The 24,687-nt window shown below is 42.6% G+C and overlaps 2 protein-coding genes across 8 annotated transcripts in view; one reads left to right on the top strand and one right to left on the bottom strand.

Moving 5' to 3' along the window:
* The window catches only part of smarca5 (SNF2 related chromatin remodeling ATPase 5), a 342,548-nt gene that overhangs the window by 45,124 nt on the left and 272,737 nt on the right, over positions 1–24,687 (bottom strand). The gene's annotated exons all lie outside the window — the stretch shown is intronic.
* Positions 1,404–24,687, top strand: part of gab1 (GRB2-associated binding protein 1) — a 69,951-nt gene continuing 46,667 nt past the window's right edge. For 2 of the 6 annotated variants that reach the window (XM_083765293.1, XM_083765292.1), the window contains exon 1: positions 1,404–2,292. In XM_083765293.1, coding sequence (XP_083621419.1) covers positions 2,221–2,292 — 72 coding nt within the window. In that variant the 5' untranslated portion in view covers positions 1,404–2,220. The remainder of the gene's footprint in view (positions 2,293–24,687) is intronic. The other 4 variants (XM_083765291.1, XM_083765290.1, XM_083765289.1 and 1 more) reach the window with 4 other exon arrangements.

Below are 24,687 nucleotides of genomic sequence, written 5' to 3'. Positions count from 1 at the left end.
TTATTATATATTACTATGCAAAACTAGGTTGGCGGAAGGCTTACAGTCAGGACGCCACAATGGCCCTTTCAACATGACCATACACCACAGAATATTCTTAAACGTGCTACTTTATACTTTTCTGCCTATAAAGTAATTTTACAGTAGTTAGGCAGGCTACTTGAGTAATATTTAGTGGTTCTTGACTCTTAGCACTTTATTTACCACAGTAGCCTACCTCTCCTGTTTCACTATTATTGTTGATGCTATGACACTTGACAGTGCATGGTGAAAGAAGTACTACGTTTTTTTACTTAAGTAAATGTAGTGATTGCATAGGCTAATATAAAATTACTCTCCATCATTCAAACATTTACAAATAGTAAAAGTATACAAACGTAGGCTATTGGCATCAAAGCAATATTTAATTTGTAATAGTCGTAAGTATACAATAGGCTATAGTTAAAATGGTGCTGAAATGTTTTTGTTTGTTGTGGATTGGAACCCCTTTGGGAACCATGCACTGGCCTATACTGAACCCATAATGGTTCAGTTACTTTCTCTTTGTATTTTTTTTTTTTACTTGCTGAAAAAGACCAGTTCACTTAACAATACTGGTAAAGTCACAAGTCATAGAAAGGCAGCAGCATTCTTTAAGGGTCACATTTACCATTACAATAGCATTCCAATCACATTCCTCAGATAGGCTAGCTACCTCAATACTCCCACGGGAATTCCCATTCCGCCAAATGGTCCATGGCAGAAAATGTCTAGTTTCTCAGCTGTTTTTCTCTGTTTTTGGAACCTCTCACCAGTCACCTCACTTAAGTGGCTACCCCCCCCCCCCAGCCCGAACTGTTTACTGTAGGCATATATATTTTTATTTTTCATTTCTAACCATTTAGACTAGAGAATGTTTTTGCATAGTGTTGTATGCCTATATGTCATTTGTATACCTCTATGAATTGAGTTAGGACTGGAGTTAGGACCCCAATAGAATAGCAGACCTTTTGTATTGAACCCTTTTTTGTTTTGTTTTTTGCAAACTGCAAAGAAAGTATTCAATCATCAAACAAACAAACCACGATTCCACTTAGGCTAATCCACTATTCAAGTTGGTCTCCTGGACCACTAATAACATAGGATATTCTATTCAAACTGCACTTTAATTGATAAGACAATGAAAGACAAATAAAAAATAAAATGTAGTTTTAATTGTTTGGAACAGCAGTTCTGTTACAAACCGGGAGGTAAAGAATGTCCAGCAGAACTGCAGCTACTACACTGCACACGCATTATGGATAGTGTAGTTTACAGTAGGCCTACACGATTTGGTGGGACCTCCCGGTCAATATAGAGGCGGGTCCTTTCTTTGTCTTTTCTTTGGACCAGGCTCTGTCGCTATTCCGTTTTATTAACTCGTGTCAGATGTCCAACTCTGTTTTACATGGCCTGTCATATATATATTTTTTCAAACGTGCCGACAGCCGTTTTATTTTATTTTGGGACAATAAACGTTAAACAATCTAGCTGCTGGCCTGGGACTACATGTCCCATGGTTAAACGGCAGGGTTTTCCTGCACGCTGCCTCTCCCTCTGTGTTCCGAAGGAGGGTGAGTTCAGGGAAAGACGAAGCTACCCTGTCAATCACAATTAAAGGAACCCTGGAGTAAGCTGCTGGGGAGAAGAGTGCGAAACGACCCTATTATTTGGTTGGAAAACATTATTATGTTGGAATTTTGGGAGATACAAATATGCATCGCAACACTGGTCGTCAAATTCCGCAGAAAGGGAGTCGCTTCACTTTGACGGGAATTGCATAAAGCCGTCGTTCCATATAATCATAAACTTGGCGAGTTTCACTTCTGTCTGCGTTTCGCCACAGCGATCTTACTCGGATAAGGAAAACAAGGGCAACAAGAACGGATGTTTTTACAATCACTTCGTCAACCTTTCGGATATATTCACACTTGACTTGATCAGAAGTCGTGGGGAAATCTGGTCAGTGCATTTCAGAGGACTACTAGCCTACTGCGCGAGTGCGCGTTAGCCTCGACTTTCGAGGAAGGACTGTAGTGACGGTTACTGCTACTACTAACAGAAAATACGTGCTAAATGCAACATTGTAACTTTTGTGTCTTTACGTCAATGTTTGAGACTTGAGAGGCCTGTTGACGTTTTGCAGGTCCAAATACAAATCCCCTCTTCTACTCCAAAGGACGGCAGAAAAAGGCAGCCGATATGAGTGGGGGAGATGTGGTGTGCTCGGGGTGGCTGAGAAAGTCGCCTCCTGAAAAAAAGTTGAGACGTTACGTAAGTGCACCTTTTATTATGTATTTGTTACTTTTTAATAACAGCAGCTACGCGTGTTTACATAAATAAGTAGACGCTCTTTAAATTCAGCCTGTTCAAAGACACGAAACTAGGTGCAGAGTTTGCAGCGATATAGGCCTCGTATTGTTGTGCCAAAACAAATACATTTGGCATAATTGTTAAAGATGGAGTTTTGTTATTATTAGTTTGTCTGTTGTGTATGCTTAGATGTTTGTTCACCTTGTCTGTCCGCATAGACTACTTAAAACACCCCACAACAATACCAACTCCTATGTAGCTACTACTACTAGCTAGTGAGTTGATAGATTTTGAATGCGTTCGTCAAGTGATCTGGTAGTGGTGGTCGACTTACTTTGCATTCCTCAGCCGAGAAGCTAATAGTAATAACCCAGCTTGTCTAGTCATGGTCTATGGCCATGCACAGCACGCACGCCTCTGCTGAGTCAAAGCAGCAAGTGGTAGCAAACCACTTAACCTAACCCAAACCATTCCTCAAAACAGCCCTAATGGCGTTTTACATAAAAAGGAAGGGCTTAAATACGTTCTCAGTTCTCACATATTTCATCAAATTGCCTCAAAGAAAAGGGCAAACGATACACTTGTGTGCAACTCGCTGTCATTGCAGAATCCCACAGCATACGGTAGATAGCACTCACAACTCATGAACTCACTAGTGTCAGTGTGTGTTGTTGTACACTAGTTGTTCACTAGTTGTACACAATATTAAACACAACACAGCATAGGCATAACACACAGTTCACACACAAGTAGTACACACACTATTAACAGGAACATCATTACTGAGGACAGTAATGGATAATTTGCAGCTTTGTCTCACTAGCAATAAATGTCATTGATGTCTCTGTACCGTGCCCCCATCCCTGATATATTAGGCCCTACCTGTGTTAACTTGTGCCTCCGATAATATTTTATGTTAACTGACCAAGCTCATAATCCTCAAAGCACACTGGATAGCTGACAAGAAAACTGAAATGAATTTGGTGGGGACTGTGGTGGTGGTGTATATTATCAGCTGATCATGAAGGCCTTTCCTGTGGTTTATCGGGCATCTCGGTTATTGAGATGCATTAGGAAGCAGACAGCCTGCATGCTGGTATGTTTTCATAGAACCACAGTTCCATAGAACTTGCAATGAAAGTGAAATCCAGCCTCCAGAAACCAGGCATCGTCGGGGGATTTTCTGTTCTCCTGCTGATAATGGCCTGCTCTGTGATATCATATGACAATATGGCAGTCAAAGTCTCATTTTACAGTGTCTACATTATGACCGACGATATGAACTTTTCTCCCTGTGTTTTTAGTATATGCTTTTGTTTTGGCCCATTATCACTCACAGCACTGACCATTCAGCAGAGTCCTCAGTGGAGCTTATTGTTGTTGTTGGTGAATGTCTAACAACACATATAATACTGTATACATAACTGTTGTGTGCCAACTCCTATTTAGCATTTGCCTTTCCCACAGTGCAATGTTAAGTAGTAAATTACTATAACATTACATTGTGGCAAAAGGTTTCTCATCTGAACCTAGAGGTTTGGCAGAGGTCACATTGATACTCAGCAAGTTCGATGGCAGAGTTGATGGTGGAGAAATGATGATACCATGTAGCAATGTCACCATATCTCTTGTTACGGTTTCTGATATAGAAACACACGATTCGGGGTAAGGGGATAAGTCTAGTTCAGATCAGCCCATAGGAATCCACTGTAATCCAGGTGTAGTCATCATTAGCCTACATTTAAAATCATCCTATATGAACTGGAGACAATATTGATTTGAAGTGATGGTAGGAAAAATTAAACCTATTTTACAGGCCATGTAGCAATGTGCAGAACGTTTAAATTATATTAAACAAGCTGCCGTGGTCAGATGGCATCACTGCCATCTTATTCTTTGGGACACATTTTTTTTTAGCCTTTATAGTTGATTGTGTCAGTTATCTCTGCAGTCTACTGGCCCATGCTGATTGGTGAGACTGAAGTAACTCTACTACTCTGCATCCAAATAAATAATCTGCACTTTGGCTATCAGTGTGTGCGGCCACTCTTTTGTCTTTTTAAGACTTAACTCTTTAGATGTTTCTGCCGTGAGCTGGCACCACTACCTGTGCGTTTAGCATCCTCCTGCACAGTGTGGGACTGAAGTAACTGCCAATTGATAATGGAGAGAGGTGAATCTTAATGTTGGACCCTGGATGAGGATGTGAAAAACCTCAACTTGTCTATTTTCATTTTTTCCCCTCTTTCCTTCCTCTTTTTTTTTTGCTTGCTAGCAGAGCAAGCTATAATTTGATACGGTAATAGTCAACTTAAACCCTGATAGTCATAACTAGTCTACAGCTGTGTAATGTCCTATTGCATCATGGTCTAATCACCCTGTCTGGGTTTTTTTCTCAATAATGACCGCTCCCCAGATTGATTATCCCACTTATTACATGGCTACTTAATAAAGAAATTATAATAAATTGACCAAAAACTAACGAAACAAAGGATTTTTTTTGTGTTGATGAAGTAGAATCAATCAATATTTGGTTACTACATTGTCTATTTCTCGCTTCAAATGTTTTCAAAAACATTCTTGAGAGCAATGTTTAGCTGTAAATGACGTGTGTGTCTTGTTCACATGGCTTCCATGTTGGATACGGCACTGAAGCAAGCAATGTAGATGCTTGGTGGTTGAGCCAGGTTCTCTAAGCCTTTGATTAGACAGCGGTCTGTTATTGAGTTCAGCTGTCATTATCAACAATAACAGACTGATGAATTCAGTGATTGACCAATCAGAATCAAGCATTCAACCAAGCTGTGTAATGTGCAATAATTACTCGGTTACTTGAAAATCAAGGAGCTACTATCCTTGATGCATTAGGACTCAACAATATGTGTGCATTTGTGAGAAGTTCATTGCATCCATTCTGGCATAAATTACCTCTTTGTCCCTTTGAGAGCAGACTGTTGATGTTCTGATGTTTCTGTGAAACACCCTTTGCCCCAATTCTCTCTCTCACACACAGTCACACACACACACACACACACACACACACACACACACACACACACACACACACACACACACACACACACACACACACACACACTCACACACACAGAAAAAGGGCTGTTTCTGGCATATTTTTTAGGACAGCTCTTCTCCTCCCACCCCTTGAGACATTTGTTGTTTATGTGTCCTGTTACGTGTGCTCTATGATCAGGCCTCTAAAATGCAAACTATTCTTGGTCACAATCTAGACATGAAATTGAGCTGTGTGACCTGGAAATTAAATGTGTTAGTAGTACCAGTGCAACCGCAAATATTTGTCTTTGTATAAGCCAGCACCAAAGAGCCCTTTATCTGCTCTGTGTAACCAATCAAATGTGAGCTTTACTTTATGGATATGATGTCCTTTCTTATGTTTTACTGCATGAAACAATTACAGGAAGCTTCATTACGTTGAAACTTGAAAGACTATCAATGTTGGATAATTATCATGCCTCTGATAGTATCTTTGCTCTTCCTCTGATTGTCATGTGAAGCAGCCCTTCTGTTGGGGTGAACACCAAATGCTAACAAGCAAATGGTACTCACAGACAGAATAACAATGATAACGTTGACACAGTGTTGCAGAATCATTAAGCGTCAGATTTGCATGGGTGTCAGGATAGAAGAAAACAGAACGGTGACGGATGGACAGTATAAACCAAATCCAGTCCTTTCCCTAAATCAAAACTCCTCAGCCGATAAGATGGCAACTGAAGCAGGGAGACAATATTGAGCAATGGGCCTAAACGCCACTGGTATTGTATGCAATAACGACAATATATGAATCTGCACCACATATAGACGGTATATGCGCTTGACATGATCATCATACCCGGAAGTTATGCGGGAATGCCTACTGAGTGACAAAAAACTACTTTTCTGGCTTTGATAGCCCATACATACAAACAGAAAAGTCAATCTGATTGCATAAAGGATGTTAAACGACATTAAATTCACTTTGCCACTCGATTTCATGATGATCACAAATTAAGTGTCACACCCAAATGGGGGCACTAACTTTCTCCCAGGCTTTTATTTTTGAGTGGTGCAACCACTCCCTTACAGAGCTGTGGGTGGCTGGGTGGCTGGGTGTGTCTGAGCACGAAAACAGCACGGTTGTTTTTCACCACCTGTGCACAACCTAACACAAACACACAAGCACATATTAACTGTATATATGGTGATTTCGGGTGTGCCAGTACAGTACAGTGACAGTGACAGTACAGTACAGTACAGTACAGTACAGTACAGTACAGTAGAAGGTACATTAGAGGGACCCCCACACGGTAACTCTGTCATTTCTCAACCGTTTCGGACACGGGGCGGCTCGCCGGAATCGGCCCGACCCCCTGGGTGCGTTCCTGTGGGTCTGAAGATTCTGCCCCCCCCCCCGGGACCCCCACATGGAGTTGCACCACTCACTTCACATGGGTGTGATTATTTATTCTTGACTGTAGTGTTGACAGATTTGCTGTTAATTAAACATTTACTGATGCATGAACTTGGACACATCAGTGTTGTAAACCCGGGAATAGGATCACTTTATGCATGCGCATCTATAGTGATTGTTTCTCCTGAACATTTAGCTAACAATCTTTCTTAATGTGTTGACGTTGTGTGCACCAGCATATGACAAGGTTCCACAACTTAGTGTCTGTGTTCTCACATGGGCTAGTAGGCATCTGACCATGGAGACAACAGAGAGATCAATTGACTTAGAGAGACAACACAGAGAGATCAACTGGCCAGAAACAACCTGTACACTGGCTGAACGCTTTATTTATTTTTGTCTTGTTTTCTTGCTAACGGTGCACGTTGCATTTTTATATTTTTGTTTGCGCGCATGTGTGTGTGCACACGCTCACAATGCCCCCATTTGGGTGTGACACTTATTGTGATCATCATGATTGTGTGTGCACGTGACGCGTGTGCATGTGCAGAATGTGTGTTTATGCAATAGCGGCTGTGTGGGGGCCATGGTGGCCATCACATGGTTGTCTCTGTGGGAAGAGGTGAGCTCATTTGATCCTTCTCAGGAGGGCATGTGACTGAGGAATAGCCATGCAGCGGCAGGCCATGCTGTCAGATGACCCAGATGTCACGTCATATTTCAAAGCGGTAGGATAACGGTAGTTTGGTTGTTGTTTTGACCATGATTGTCACAGTGGCACACATCACTGCTACAGTACTTCATGTTCATTTCACACCTATATGTATAAAAAGAGACAGGTCTTTCGATTCTACTCTAGACATTCATCAGGTAAATACCTGTTGATGATACAATAAAATGAAGACATTTATGAGTGTCTTGAATATTTTATGAATATTTGACTGATTGTGACACATACCAGGTGATCATGAACAGTCAATTTCAACCCTAATTTAGGGCGGAGCGAGTCCCAGATTGCTCCACTCACAAACTGACGTGAGCAACACCACTTGATGTTGTTCTATATATGCCACTTATGCCAGCACTTAGACGTGCTGTTTCAGTATACCTGACGAAGGGCCTCGAGGCCGAAACGTTTTTTGTCCGCTCTGTCAATAAAATATTTTGGGAGCTTTTAAAATGGTGTGCAGATCTCCTCTCAATAAAATGGACTCCCAGTCTGCTAATTGAATTGGTGTCCCCGTGTCATACAACCAATGGCAACAGTCAACTCTTCAGCTCCAGTCCTAGTACGCATTAGGATCTACATCGCCAGAGGATGTCCTCGCCATGCACACCGCTGAGGGCAAAGTTTGTCTTGAAGGATTAGCTACTGATTGGTGGAGTTCAAAGGTGAAAGCTGTTTAGTGGCCCTGTGTTCTGAGCTAACCCCCAAACATATTGATGTGCAAACTCTGCACTTTTTTCAGGCCTGTTCTGTAGGACCTCAATGAACGATATGTGGGTGATGCCGATGTCTATGCTAAAGTAGTACCAATAGTTATATTTCTGAATCAAAATGCCATATATCACTCAAGGGGGTCCACTGTATGATATCATATTGATGCCCTTGGGCATCAATATAACAACAGAAGACTTGCAGCATTTTTGGGGCCATTATCATACAACCAAAGTTGTCTTTACTTGGATGGAGTGAACATATCTTGGTGGGAGTTTCCCAACCAGATGTTGTCAAAAATGTAACCTGTGGGTTTCCATTTCATTGACATTGCATTTTCCATATTTCTCTCTCCTTCCTCTTTCAGTTCTCCTTACTGGCTTTTTTACTGACTTCTGTAGCGTGTCATCCAAGACACTCTGAGAAATGAAGGGGAAGAGTTATTGATGGATAGTTGTTATGTGACAATAAATTGTCACATGATATGATGATATGAAAGACTTTGCACATCAGAGGAGGAGAAATGTGTATGGTGATAATCAGTAAACTTCCTTATTTTGTTGTCATAAATCTGCTTGGAGGATTTCTTTCCCCAATCTGATACTGGCCCTTCAGGGGTATGTTGGTTGACAGGAAGAAGGAAAATGCTGAACTCTGAAGGTCCACTTATGATGGCTGTGAAGAGAGGCTGAGGACATATTGCCTGCTGGTTAGTCTCCTGAGCTGTAAGAACCCGTCCCCAGACGGAGTATCTCAGTCTCCTGACTTAAACAATTTGCTGTACACACAACATCCAACCCCACAGTGCTCTCACAGGCCTAACCGTGCCTGCTCAAGCCTTAATTGCATAAACACATCTCGGTTTGCAAACCGACTGAAAGGAAATAAGCAGCTAACTAGCAATTGTGACTGAGTCGGGTTGAACGAAAACAAAGCCGTGGCCTTTGTTTTTTTCATTAAGTCGAGGATTCATTAAATCTGCTTAGTAAGCGGAACAGAGAACAAATGCGCACTTTCTCTTAAATACACCCCGCTCCCCTCCCTGCCTTCATGCTGCAGGAGAAAACAAATAAGTGGCCAGAACAGAATGCAACAGAGGATTGCTTGTGTAGCATTAGCCTCTTAGGCTAATGCAGAAAACAACCCTGATAGTGCCATGGCCTATGACTACCACCAACAACAACAGTGTTGCATGTTGGTGTGACTGCTGTTGAGTGAGGCCTCCTCAGTCTGAAAATGGATTGCATTAAGCATTAATTATTAAATGGCCATTACAAACAAAAAGTCATGAAATATTCATATCTGTCCTACTACAATGGCTATCTACCCTTGTACCAGTTTGTTTTTTTATTTGATAGTGCACGTAAAAGTCCCAGACACACTATCATGGCTGTTGTGTCACGCAATAATCGGACCCTTCAGAGCCTAACCAAAGGTGTTGCCCTGTAACCCTGGCTATGCAGTCCAGGGAACACAGCCTTCTGGTTGTCTAACTTTCTCCCAGGCTTTTATTTTTGAGTGGCTGGGTGTCTGAGCACGAAAACAGCACGGTTGTTTTTCACCACCTGTGCAGTGTGCACAACCTAACACAAACACACACGCACATATTAACTGTATATATGGTGATTTCGGGTGTGCCAGTACAGTACAGTGACAGTACAGTATAGTAGAAGGTACATTAGGTAAGGTAAGGTAATTGTATTTATAGAGCGCCTTTCAAAACAGTTGTTACAAGGTGCTGTACAATAAAATAAAAGGAATAAAACAAGAACATTTCAATCAAAAGTAAACCAACAATGAAATAAGAAACAGAGCAGCAAAGACAGTACCTAGAAATAGATAAGATAAAACAATACATAGAAATTATACATTAGAGGGACCCCCACATGGTAACTGTCATTTCTCAACCGTTTCAGACACGGGGCGGCTCGCCGGAATCGGCCCGCCCCCCTGGGTGCGTTCCTGTGGGTCTGGAGCTTCCGCCCCCCACGGGACCCCCACATGGAGTTGCACCACTCACTTCACATGGGTGTGATTATTTATTATTGACTGTAGTGTTTACAGATTTGTTGTTAATTAAACATTTACTGATGCATGAACTTGGACACATCAGTGTTGTAAACTCTAGGCGACCTGACCAAGGCTGATCAGACCCCGGCCTGTGTCCAAGTGCCATGTTTACAGCCCCCACTGTCTCCTGCAAGACTAAGAGACAGTCAATGGGGAAGATGACTGTTGAGATGTTGGCGACACTAAGAGGCTCCTGGCACTGTGGGAGTGTCCAGGCCTGGCTCCTCCTTCGTCTGACCAGAAGTTGTGGAATCGTTCTGTGCTTTTTTCAGCTTCGGTACAACTCGAGCTGATTTGTAGCTCAACAAAAGCCAATTCATCCTAGTGTATGACGGAGGAAAATTTCACGATAAATTTAACTCTCTGCAATTATAGATTATTTTGAGCGGTGCACACCGCTCCGTTTAAATAGCTGTGTGTCCCTGTGTCTGTTTAGAGACCTATTGACCCCTGCAGATGATTGGGGTCATCAGGTCACACATTGTTCATTCACACTAAGCAGTCATCTAATTGGGGTCGCATTGTGGTCACAGACAGACACACATACACTGCACTGCTCAGTTCACAAGGGTGTATTCTTTTTTCAATCACGATAATCGCTAATAACGATTAGCCTCCAATCCCTAGTCTACGCAGGTGATCAAAGGTTCAATGTTGCTTGTGTCAACACACTACCTGATCAGCCATTTAAATACATGATTGCGACCACAGGTCACAATCATGTATTGATTGATCAATACATGATCATGTATTGATCATGCATTTATTTACTATGGAATCGTGTTAGTGTGTTGTTTGGTTGGTTGGTCACCCCAGGCAAGCCCCCATATATGGGGCCCAGGTCTCATGACATCACGTGACGGAGATCTCATCAATATTGGCCAGCAACTCTACATCTGTCCTCAAACCCTTAATATATGGATATTGATCTGACCTCATCAAACCCTGTACACTCAAGACATACTCCTTATATGGCCAGTACAGAATGAATTCCATGTTGATCTGACCCCCCATGCCAAAGCGCCAGCGCTCGCCTAGCAGTCTGCTGTCAACGAGGCGGATGCGTGCACGCAAGGTCGCTTCTCGCCCTCAGGCGTCTTACTAGTAATAAGACAAGAGATAAGAAAAGAGAAAAATATTAGTTATTAGTATTATGTCATATGTTTTTATTTTGCTTGAATCAATATTTAGCTCTGTAAACAGATTCATTGCGTACTTGCGTAGACGGTGTTATGAATTTTTAACCTTTAATCCTAAATCAACAAAATGAAATTATAGCCTACTTTCACTTGTCCACTGTTTATCCCTGTTTATCAAATCACTCAACAGGAGCATACATGGTTCATTCATTTGACCTCCAATTTCAACTGTTTATTTAGCCAGAGGAGAGAGACCTGAAATCTACATTGCATCACAAACAAAGGTCAAAACCACAATTAGACAGTGAGAGTGTCAGCATTGGCAGCAAAGGGCGCTTTTAGTGACTCTGGGTAAACAATTTGCAGATATTGTTATGTGCAACTTTGACATGGCTTTAGACCTGCATATCTGTCACACAATTGTTTGTTTGTTTTTTCATTTGTTCATTCGTTCCAGTTCGTTATAATTTGATTTATCATACTTGACACTGGGCAGTGGGCACACATTTCAGGAGCACTTAATAATTACACTTCGCTCTCACTATGTACCCTAAATCGTTTTATTTCTCATTGTCTCATTGTGTCGTTATATACATGTTATACAGAGTATAAAGCTTTTATTAAAAAATTTCAGTCACTTTGGGACAAATGGCAGCATTTTTCAAGACCATATAGCATACAAAAACCCCCACAGATTTAAGGTGTGTTTAAAGGTAGCAGCTCTTTTAGTTTACATGTGCAGTCGGTCTAGCAGTCTACTTGGTACGAATACCAGACAACTCGCCCCTTTACCAACTTGCCTTGGGCGTACAGCCGGCGGAACGGCACTGCCTGGTATTCCTAAAGTAACCTAAGTAAATTATGCTTAAACGGTTAAAACTAACCTTATTTCTAACCTTGACACCAGTAAAACTATGCCTAACCCTAAACGTATTTCTAACCTTATTCCTAACCTTAACACCAGTAAAACTATGCCTAACCGTAAACGTATTTTTAACCTTATTCCTAACCTTAACACCAGTAAAACAATGCCTAACCCTAAACGTATTTCTAACCTTATTCTCAGTAAAACAAAATAAAGAATAGAAGAACCGCAGCACCGAGCTGTCGGCGTGAGGTCGGCGGAAAAAAGCGGGGGCGAGATGGAATTGGGGCGACCGTACCTGTTACCCTTGGTACATATCAATGAAAGGGATGGGGCGACCGTACCTGTTACCCTTGATACATATCAAGGGACACGGTGGCACAGTTGGTAGTGCTGTCGCCTCACAGCTAGAAGGTCCTGGGTTCGATTCCCGCTCGGGGCGCTGTGGGCGCTGGCGGCGTGTTTCCTCCTCCGTGCCCATCAGTGCTCATACCCGAAGGCGGGGTTGGCGAAAGGGCCTTTCTGTGTGGAGTTTGCATGTTCTCCCCGTGTCCCCTAGGGTAGGTACCCTCACAAAAAACATGCAGTAATCCTGGTCACTAAACTGCCTCCCCCTGGCCAGCCGGGGCGCCTGATGGAGGGGAAAGGAACTGGTTGGAATAACGTGTTCCTTCCACGCGCTACGTCCAACCAGGGAACCCCCCCCCCCCCCTGTCAGGTGTAAAGGAGCAACTTGGACACTCAGGCATGAAGGAAGCATGAGTTCAAGTCCGTTGCTCTCCCCTTGTCCCCCATATATGGGGACTAGGTTGGTGGAGGGTGTGTAGAGCCCAGGATCACATTAGATAATTGACACAGGGGTGAAAAATGGGTTACAAAATCGTGGGATAATAAATATATATAAAAAAAGAAAGAAAGGGATACCAGGCTATCTTGCCGTTGACTCGATCGTTGTCTGTATTTCCTTCATCATTCACTGTGATCTCCTTGTCTCTCTGTGGTTGTCAGAGCGGATCAATGTGGGAGACCACAATGTGTACTTTTGGTCTGCTATAGTCACTCCCATCTGTCACTTTGACCGAGTGGTTAGCACTTCTCCATCGACTCGTGTGGCTATTTCTGTCACCAATCATGGTCATGCAACTAACTACCTTGTCACATATACCACCTCCCCCCCACCCCCTCTCGCAATCTCAGCAAAACTATCACAGCACTCTGGTGACAAACAATGCTAATTCAATAGTAGTCAGTTCTGATACAGTTCCCCGTCCATTAGCAGAGCAACTGGAACAAATCAGGTCCAGAAAGCCCACGTTTGTAACACAGGTTGCATTACTCTGCACTGGCATGATGAATTTGAAAGAGATCACATTACGTATTTAACAGTTACTTTATCATTGCTGTTTAGCATACTCATTATGTTGCTGACGTACCCAATAATGTTGTGCTCTTGAACCTTCTGTAATCTGAAAGCTAAAATGACATGAATGTGTAAACATTATGCTTGGTATTGACTTCATCACAGATCTTGAGTCTGTCAAGTGCCAAAATTGTCACATGGGGTAATGATTTAATCAATCATAAAAGAGCTGGTCTTGCAGTTATTCAATCCACTAAGTTGAATAACTGCAAGCCCAGCTCTTTTATGAGGCACAGATGACAGAACAAAGTATTTGGCTAGTATTTAAATTTTTTCCCTTTTTCTTTTGTTTGCAGTTCTTTGTTTTAAGACAGCAGTAGGTATTGCAAAACTTAAATTAGGACTACATTTATCCTGCCGTTCACTGATATTTTCTCTTTTACAATTACAATTAGTAAAATAAACACCAAGACATATAAAATAAGATACAGTACATTTTACCGTGCAGTGAAAAGGGTGAGACTCCAGAAAGCCAAGAGCCTTAAATGTGCCCCACTTTGACCAAAATTAAATTAATTAATTTAAACCCAAGCATGTAACATGACTTTGATTGATTGATTGAAACCTTTATTTATTATCAAAGAGCATTGAGGTTCCCCCTCATTTGCAATGCTGACGAGACTTATGTTATTTATATATCAATATACATGCTACTGAATTATAAAATAAATAAATGGATGGGTTGCTTTGAAAGTCATCTATTCCCAATGCTTAATTTACATTGTCTCTCAGGGCTCAGCTCAACAGTGCATATCTGGAAACATGGACGACAGACATTTAAAAATAGGCATCTGTGTCATAAGGCTGCATTCTATTTCCAGAGCCTAGTTTGTAGGCTGCTCTGAATGTGCAACACATGGGAGCTACTGGGAGAACTGCACATGGCCAAAGATGGTCTCTACTAGTCTGAGACTGGAAGACTCTGAGGGGGGGGGGGGGGGGGGGGTGGGGGGTGGGTGTGTGTGTGTGTTATGAAGAGACACCTGTAGGTGTGTACCATCGTCAGTGTTCATTTAACTAAGTTAATCATGCATTTGGGTCCATATTTGCACTCCGAAGTGTGTGTGTGTGTGTGTGTGTGTGTGTGTGTGTGTGGGGGGGGGGGGGGGGGGTGAATTGCAGTTATGACACTCTACAGTCAGGGACGTATGAAAAAAGAGATGAAAGAGACAGGGCAGTGTGCTTCTTCTCAAAGTAGAAGTCATTATCTAGCCTTCAATAAGAAAAGCTATCTCGTCCCTGACTATCCCTGACTATCTCGTCTCTGTCTGTCTCTCTCTCTCATGCTGTCTGTTCCCAGCTCTTCTTGTCAGGTGCACGTTGCCAGTAATGTGAGATTGTTCTGCTGTCAGTCTGAGTGCGATGGCCTGGGTTTGTGTGCTGCTGGTTCTAACCAGGCCAAGTCTTCCTTCCTGGGCTCAGTGGGCTGGGCTGGGCTGGGCTGGGAGACTGGACTGGTTCAGTGTTGTTTCTGCAGTATGTGAAGAGAACAGGCGCCGCTCCCTGGCGCCCCAGCGAGTCATGGCCGCCCCTTCCTGTATGAGGCTCTGATGGCTACCAGATGGTGGGTGAAGAAGAGAGAGAGAGGGAGAGGGGGGGAAAGGGGCGATTAAGAAAGATGGAGAGGGAGGGGTAACTACAGGACAGAAAGGGGGTGATAAGGAGAGAGAGGAGGAGAAGGGATCCCTCTGTATCTTTTTCTCTTACCTTCCCTCTCTTAAATTAAGTTCTAATTTCTTTCTCTATGCATCCTCAGCCTACATGTTTCTTTGGCCTCTTAAGCTTCTCCAAACACTGTTAGTTCTTACTCCATTGATGGTTTTCTTAGCAGAGAAATTGATTACTGAGGTACAAGCTCTCACCAACAGGAGGCCCTGTAAGCACATAGCCTGGAAAACCCATTGTCAAGTATTTTTTGTTGCTCAAGTCACATAAGAGTACATTGTTTCACTTGACTCTACACACCTGCCATAAGTTGCTTTGGATAAGAGCGTTGACTCGCTCTCGATTAGTGCATCGGCTAAAATATCCATGGCAGAACTACATATCTATTCATGGGTTTAGAATTCTCACATTAGATGGCTTGTTTTATTCAGTCTGCACAGTGCTAAAAGCTTGAGAGGATGGAGAAGTTGTAATCGGAAGGTTGCAGGTTTGAATTGGCCTGCATGGAAAATCTTAATATATATATATTATATATATATAAATATATATAATAAATTATTAAATGCCCTTCTGTCGCTTGCTCGGCACGGCGACAGATTGTGTGTGGGATTAACATTAAGGAATGCATATTTGATCACCGGTTTCCTAACCGCTTTTTAGCTCACAAGATGCATTGCAGTGAGCTTGTGGATCTGCTGTTTTTGACCATTTGGCCAGCTGCCGTGCAGATGGCCAGCAATGCTAAGTTAAAAAATATGGATTAAAATCATGGCAATGCCGATCACCAAACGTTGTGAGTCAGTTTACCGAAAGTTCCAAAAGAGCCTAGGATGCCAGGTTGAAGTGTTTAATTATTAAATTATATGGTGTCATGGAGAATAATCCCCTCAAAGCACTGGGTAATGATGAGCGATCGATGGCAAAGGCAGCCGTGGAGTCTAGCCATTTACGTCTGTGCACATTCAAATCCTGTGTTTCACCTGTCACTTCACACACATCCCCGCGGCTGGCACTCCTGCTATGTGGTGCTGTGTGACATGACCCCAGCTGGTGCGTGTGCATGGCACTCAATATAGACCACTGGTGTCATGGCTCTCCCTGTCTCCCTGCCTCTTCAGCTCTACAAGTGTGGGTGTGTTCATGTGTGCATGTGGCATGGTTTTGTGTTTATGTAATACGTAATCATGCTTGTGTGTGGGTGTGGGTGTGTGGGTGTGTGTTTGCATGTTGTGCATGCCAGCGTGTGTGTGTGTGTGTGTCTGTGTGTGTGTGCGCGTGTGCATGCGGACCAGAGCAGCGTGAGCGCACTTTGAAAAGTTGGCCTGGGAGGGAAGTGGCTGGGTGTTCAGCCTGTAGTCTAGCTGTGAAATACTGCCACCGGCCTGCGTAATTTCCCAAGTGCCTGCAAGTCAGTCACTATTAACATTGACACCGCAAGGAATCTGTCTGCATTATTCCAAACTTTCTTAGACCTATATGTACTGTATTTAAAGGACCACTTCACCACTTTTCAACCTATCTTCATATAACAGGTCCTCACTAATAATCATGATAAAATGGCACGATTCCTTTCTACTCAGTCTGTCTCATAGGAGGGCTGTGGGCAATTTAGAAACCGTCTTCCAGTGACACCATCATTAGGCAGATCTTTTTTTTTTTAGATTGTTTTGCGGCTTACGCCTTTTATTGGTTTTTTGAAGGGACAGACAGTAGGCTGACAGGAAACGGGAGAGAGAGATGGGGGAAGACACGCAGTAAAGGCCGTGTCGGGCTCGGGAGTCGAACCCGCGGCACACTGCGACTGGATTACCAGTCGGGGGCCCAGACGGTTACGCCACCGCCTGGGCCAGATTTATTTTTTAAACACGATTTATTTACAAAAATGTTTAGATTTTCATTATCGTGAGAACGATGGCTTCCATTTTCACATTGCAACTTTTCAGGACTAGTAAGCCTGCAGTTTATATTAGCTTGTATTCCCCATCGATGATGTCACTTGAAGACGGTTTCTGAACTGCCCACAGCCCTCCTATGGGACACAGACAGAGTAGGAAAAAACTGCGCCATTTTTTCATGATTATTTGTGAGGATATGAAGATATAATAGTAAGTTGAAAAGTGGTGAAGTGGTCCTTTAAGGGAAAGGCTCCTTCATATGGACAGCATAGTGGTTCCAGAGAACACGAAGCCCACCACCTGCTGAGTAACGGTAAATCAACATGTAGTCTACATGTCCAATGCTTAGATTGACCGAGAGGCTCAGAGCAGTGGCCACTGTCCCTGATTACAATTGGATATCTGAGCCCCCCCCCCCCCACACACACACACACACTTGAAATGAGCCTGCGAAGACCTGCTTGTCATAGTAGGTTTCTCTTCAGTCCTATTGGAAGCAGAGTGTGAGAGAGACCCTTTCGCCTCTCCAAGCTTCTCTCATGGCATTGCATGAATATTTCCCTGGAACTCATGGAATAACTTGATGATTTGACACATTTTAGAGGAGTAGCTCTCTTCCACGATGCCGTTTGGATAGGAGACTAATAGCTGTTTGAACGTCAGGCAGTACTTGAGGTTAGTAATTTAACAATTCACTAGATTATTTTAATATTTCTGTTTAGGAAAATAAACATGTAGATGTTGTATTGGCAAACTTGAGAGGCCATTGTGAATGGTAAATAGTTCACCTTTTTGAAAGTGTGAACACGTGAACATCTGTTAAGCTCAGAGTGTAAAAATGTACTTGTCCTGTCAACAGTACCTTTCTCTGATACCCTCGTGCAGTTCTGCTTTCAGCAGTGGGAGGATACAAGGGGAATTTAATAATTCACTGGGGGGCTGGTTCAGAGGAGGACCTACATTGAACCAAACACACTGATTATCTGTTAGAAGAGAAAGTCCTTTATAGTTTTCTTTGGTGAGATGCTAACAGGAAGACAGTGCAAAGGAGGAAAGCTTTGGCGGGATTTGACCCTATAACTAGCAGGGGTATGTTTGGCACTATAAATAAGTTTCTTAACAAAACAATGTTTTGCCTTTTTGTTGCTCCCTTTGGGCAAGGCAAAGGAATATGGGTCTGGACAGAATGGAGCCTCGTTGTTTATTCACTGTCAGCCATTGTCATCACAATACACTTTTCATAAATTTGTCAACCGCAGATTATGGCTCACAAATCATTGGTCTTATAATTAGTGTTCTTATTCAACTATGTATATTCCGCAATGCTTGTGGGTGTCTGTCTGTTAGTTGTCGCGTTTGGTTCTGTGTGTGCTTTCTCTTCACTGTGATGGATACTATTTGGCTGACCTATAATAGTGATATTGTGCTTAATGCTGAACAACAGAACTCAAAGGGCAGTGTTTCAGCGCTTATCCACGGCAGCCAAACAGCAGTGATCATGTGAACTGAGCCTGCCATGCAGATGGAATGTGTTGAATTCTAACGATGCAGCTTCGACAAGTGCATGTGACTTCACTGACTGTGCGTGCCACAAAGGCATTTAGAGGGAGGGGAAGAAACAATGGTGAGAGTAGCATGGGCGAAAGGCATAGATGGGAAGAAAACAGGTGAGAGGCAACAACAGTAATCAGATAGAGGAGAGGAAAAGTGAGGAAGATTGGCTCTGTGTAGTTAACCCATTTTGGACTGAGGCCGATTCAATATACGCCTTCTAAATCCTGACCTAAGTTTTTTGAAAAATGTCAAATATTCATATAGCAGCATCAAAAAATAAATGTGTTTTGAATACTGTAGGCTACATACTGTACAGAACCCCAAGAGGGTTTCCCGTCCAGAAGGGTTAGAACACCAAAAGGGGTTCCCGCCCAAGGGAGAATTACTCATTACTGGCTGTATGTAGTGTTTTAGCCTGGGTTCCAGCCTGAATCGCCGCGTTCCGTGATTCTGAATTGTCAGTCTGGACAGAGGCTGCTTGACTCGCATTTAATAACGTCTCTGTTATGTAGCCACGTTGTTGCTGATACGTCATCAGCCAGCGCCACTCTGTCCATGCTTCTCACTGTTGAAAAAAATAGTGCCGTTCTAGTCTTGAGAGTAAAAACCTACGGTAAAAAGTAAACGATTCAGTAGTCCACTGTCAGATTCAGTAGTACAAAAAAAATGACGGCTGTGAGGGGTGAGTTTAGTGAATGATAAGGGGACGTTGTAGGACAACAGCAGTAGCTGCGTAGTGTGCATTTATACATCAAACTGTGTTTTTCCACGTCCCGTACCACAGACCAATCATTTCAACCTTCATATGTCCCACCTACCTGTGGAGAATAGGAGACTTTCCAGACTGAGAGCACAGTGACATATTCAGATCCGCGGAACGCAGCGATTCAGGCTGGAACCCAGGCTAGTAGTGTTTATGAACTAGGAATAAACAGTTTGACTGATATATCCCATTGATATATGGAAAGGCAAAAATGTCAGTTTTAGGAGAACTTGATATCATGGTACCACTTGATACCACTGACCCTGAGTGTCCTAAAGTCAGAAGTACTCGACTGTAGGTTCTGGAGTCAGATGAGGCGTCCCTTATCTTCGGGGCATCATCAGTTCTCGTGGCAGACGGCGGGTTGCCAGTCTCCCCTCAGACTAAGCAGATTGGATAGGGTACGTTTTGTAAGCAAAGGGCAATTTACGTAGTCTGTAATCTGGTCAAATCTGGGAATCATTGTGAGCAGTAGTTCCCACCCATAGCTTACACAAGTGAGCAGTAATTCAGGCATACAATTGGCTATTTGAGGTGTTCAGTTGTGTGGGTCACTGACTCACAATGTCAGTAACATTGTGTTTCATTATTTTCCAATTGGATATTTGACTTTCAAAGTTAGCTGGAGGGGTCTGTTTTCACGACAAGCACCGTTTGACTGATCGGCGGGAAACTTCACTTACACTCCCAAGAGTAGGCCAAGGATGAATCTCCACCTAATTGTTTTTCAAATGTGCCTGTTGTAGCGCCACCATGAGATATTTGCTAAACATATTTTTGTTACTATTACAGATTTTGTCTAACCTCACACAATTTGGTATGCATTATCTCTGTAGTTATGTTATCAAGACATTCCATTTTGATTGGCTATGATATGATTGGCTTCAAACATTTGCGGGGTGCCCATTTTGCAGAAAGTGCCATATATCGAATGGACGAATGCAGAGAGTGCCATATATCGAATAGGCCAAGGTTCTTCCTTGGCCTATTGGCCGTGTGTGTGCAAAGTGTCATGCTGATCGGTCCTGGCGGAGATACAATATATGCAGGGTCACTTTTGCATTAATTATCGGCATCAAATCAATATTCTAAAACAAATTTGAGACAATAACTGCATACATACTGTGTGTGTCCATCTATACAACACTCATAAACTTATAAACGCATATTAACAGCACTCACACAATCCAATTCCTTCTTGCAGCCCAGAGCTTAATGCCGTTTCCTAGTCAATAGGTTAATAGCTATTGATTGATGTCTTGGTTGGTTGCCACTCACCATTGCAAGACCTGCAGACTCACCAGAGCATACCAGAGATAAACTGGGAATGATGGCGCAAACCGTCACAATACCTAACCCTAAAATGCTAAAATGACCTTTTTACATTGTAGAAGGCTAGCCATCTTTGTCTGTCTTTCTGTCCGTCTGGACCTAATCTTTCAAAGAACTGGACCGATCAGCGCCAAATGTGCACACTGTCAGTCTGTCATTAGGCCACAGAAGTACCTATGCTCTTTTCTTTTCACATAAGTTTAAATTTATAATGGAAGTTATATAACAGGGCTCTGATCAGTTTGAAACCATGTCCCAATGCAGATGTGAATACCTGAGATCCACATACATTTTCCTATTTTGTTGCATCCCTTACGGTTAATGAAGATAATTATTGAACGTGACATGTCCAAAATTAAAACAGCTAAACTTTGGAAGTACTGTGCATATGACTATATATGCCAATTTGATTATACTTATAATAACACAGTATAAACACAGTAAATATCGTCAGGATTGGGAGTCGAACCCCTGCATTTGGCAGCCCGGCCCTCTAGGCCAGCCCAGGCCTACTAAAACCCCTTTAACTACATCTGAAAGTTGGTGGATTGTGGAAAATTTAAACACTAAGACTGACCACCAAAATGTATATTTCGTTACAAATCTTACTTGCACTGAGCCATCAATAGTGTCATTTCATTGCAAAGAAAGGCTGATATTTTGTTACAAATCTTACACTCACTAAAACTTCAATGCTAATATTTGAGAGAGAGAGAGAGAGAGAGAGAGAGAGAGAGAGAATCTTAGGAGAAACTTGCTGACATTGTTCTTATGGGCTGGTTGCACAACAGTTGACTTGCGTGGGAAATTATCTGCATTGTTAACCTGCCTTGTGCTTCTGATGGCCTAGAATGTATGTGCAGTGTGCACATTGTCTCAGTAAAGGTCATCACCATACATGGTTCACATAAGCACACACGCACACTTACAACATACAAGCTTGTGTGTTGACGTGTGTGTTTTTCCTTTCAACTGAAAGTGAAGCAGAGTATCATTTGAAGGTGACAGTCGAGAGTGGAGGTGTGTGCAAGTTTCGTGGGACTGGCTGGAAATGGAGGTGTGTCTCTTTCTGCTGAACAACAGGCCTTGACATGTTCAACACATCAGCTTGTAGAACAAGACATACACACAACGCATGTAATGAATTGTAAAAAAAATGAAAGTTGACCGTTATACTTGGATATACGTGACATTAAAGACAATGTATGGTATAGATGGAAGGAAGGAATACTTTATCCGGATTCGATTTTAGACCAGGAGTAGTGTAAGTGGTTCTAACAGGTCGGGATACCTTCATTTCATCCAGGAATACTAGTTTAAAATGTAAACTGACAAGGGGTGTCTCACCTGGTATGAGCGCACTGTTGCACACACCACATAAGGCTTCCCGCACCTGGTTCGGTGGTTGCTGCATGTCATCCCCCCTGCCTTTCATGCCTCTCTGTTTGCTTGTTTCTATCCAAATAAAACGCAACAGAAATGCCCCAAAAAACCTTAGAATGTAAAGAACCATGAAGTGGATCTGCAGGGACTGTGGACTATGTAATGAGAGACATTACACATTTTTAGGAACCTCCCTTTTACTACATGTTCTTCTCCCAGTCACTGGTATGGGGATTTCTTTACAGACACCTATGGGATCTAATTTCTACATTTGAGCAAGAATCTTGCATCACTAGTAGGCTGTCCAATCTACAAGAGGGGGACTTTAAGAGAGATTTAAGTCAAGCATTTGATGTTGTCTCTTGTCTGTTTAAAGCCACAGTAGTTGGCTCCAGGTGCCACATTTTGAATGTAGTAATGTTCATCAACTACAGACTAAACACTAAATATTTTTCATGGATTTTCGTGATCTCAATTCTTGTGGAGGAAAATCAATATTCACATTTGAGCAAGAATCTAATTTGTTCAATTTAAATTCCGGCTGATAAACTACATATCCTGTTGATTAGATACACTGTACAATAACTGAAATGTTGCAACGATGTCCATCACGGCTAAGTGTCAGAACACCAGAACACTTAACTTGTTAACACAATTGATCTGTATTAGAGCAACTGCTAAATGCCTAAATAAATTCTTGTAAAGGAAGTGATTCACCAGTTATGAGCGTAGGTTCTTACAGGAGTTCCCACATAAATTGCTTAGATTTAATGTATTGTATTCTCAAAGCCAGGAACATGCTTGATCATTAGACATTAGATTTGTTTTTAAAGCTTTATTTTTGGCCTAAAAAATGAGACGGAGAGACAGGAAACCAAGGACATGGAGTGAGGAGAAGAGACATGCGAGACAAGACTGGGTCGGGTTCGACCCCTGTCTGGGTCCTCGCACTCAGTAGGATCATATAGTGCTAATGGCTGAGCCACCAGGCACCCCCAACATTGCGTTTGTTTTTTGATGTGGATACAGAGGTAATTGTGATAGGCTTCCACAACATAGCCACATGTAGCGGACAAAGGGGGAAATAGGGGGACTTTTGGTTAGCAGTAGCACCACTACAACGTTGCAAGGCTCGAAGCACTGACCATCAACCTTGAAGGTGCTTGAAATCTGTTTTACATTAGAAAAGCGCTGCAGACTCCCCTACAGCACACGTCTAACAAAATCTGTCTTTCCTTATCATAAGATGTGACGTTTCAAGCCATTTCCTGGTGGAGTGTCTCCTCTCCTGGCCACAGAGAGGCTAATTGGATCAGAACCAAGTCAACCTCTCCATGGACCATGGCCAGAAAATGTGATTTGGTCTCGTTTTCATTGGTCTCTGATTGGATTAGCCTGCTGCTATTGCTGCTGCTCTGCTCACAGAATGGATGAGGATTAGGTTTTGTGGGTGTGTGCATGTGTGCCACATACACGCATGCAAGGGTATAAAAACAACACCAATATTGGTGTATTTACAAGTTCATGTAGATTTTATGATAATGCCAATTTCAAACCATCAGTAAGGTATGACTGGGTGTGGCTGTGGCACACACACACACACACACACACACACACACACACACACACACACACACACACACACACACACACACACACACACACCACAGATACTACTTACACAATGAAAGCTGTCAAAAACACATTTGAAATTTAAGGATATGTGGATTACGTGTAGATATTTGTTTTAGTTTGTGTGTGCTGTCAACAACACACACACACACACACACAAAACACACACACACACACACACACACACACACACACACACACACACACACACACACACACACACACGTGTGATATGCTGATATCTTAGCATATGGGGAGGGGGTGTGTGTGTGTGTGTGTGTGTGTGTGTGTGTGTGTGTGTGTCTGTCTGTGGAGAGCATGTGTACCGATTTGCGTGAAATTTGGATAAAGTGAGAGTAATATTAGAGAAAGTGTGTTTTACATATGTCGGCCTCGTGGTGGCACTATAAAGAGCAGATGTGAAATATGAAGGTTTTTCCTTGGCTTCTAGGGAGTGTGCGTACAAAGTTGTTAAAATGTTCCAGTGGCATTAGGAATGTGCGTGCACAATTTTCACGGAAATCACACGATGTGTTCATGATTTGCGGCATTTTGTAGAAGCCAATCTTAGCCAATCAGGATGGAATCTGACAAATCTGAAAGACCCGTTTTGTTGAATGGCTCTAGAACAGGGGTGGGCAACTGGCGGCCCGGGGGCCACACGCGGCCCCCACCTTCACTTAATGCGGCCCTCAGGTTAATGTCAGAATACTGATATAATATTGGTTTCAGCTGTTTACAATTCCACAACATGCAAACATGAACCGCTTT

Source organism: Protomyctophum parallelum, assembly GCF_964188405.1.
Source record: "Protomyctophum parallelum genome assembly, chromosome: 5".
Classification (NCBI taxonomy): Eukaryota; Metazoa; Chordata; class Actinopteri; order Myctophiformes; family Myctophidae; genus Protomyctophum; species Protomyctophum parallelum.
Note: the sequence above shows the minus strand (reverse complement) of the source record. Positions and strands in the feature narration are given on the sequence as shown.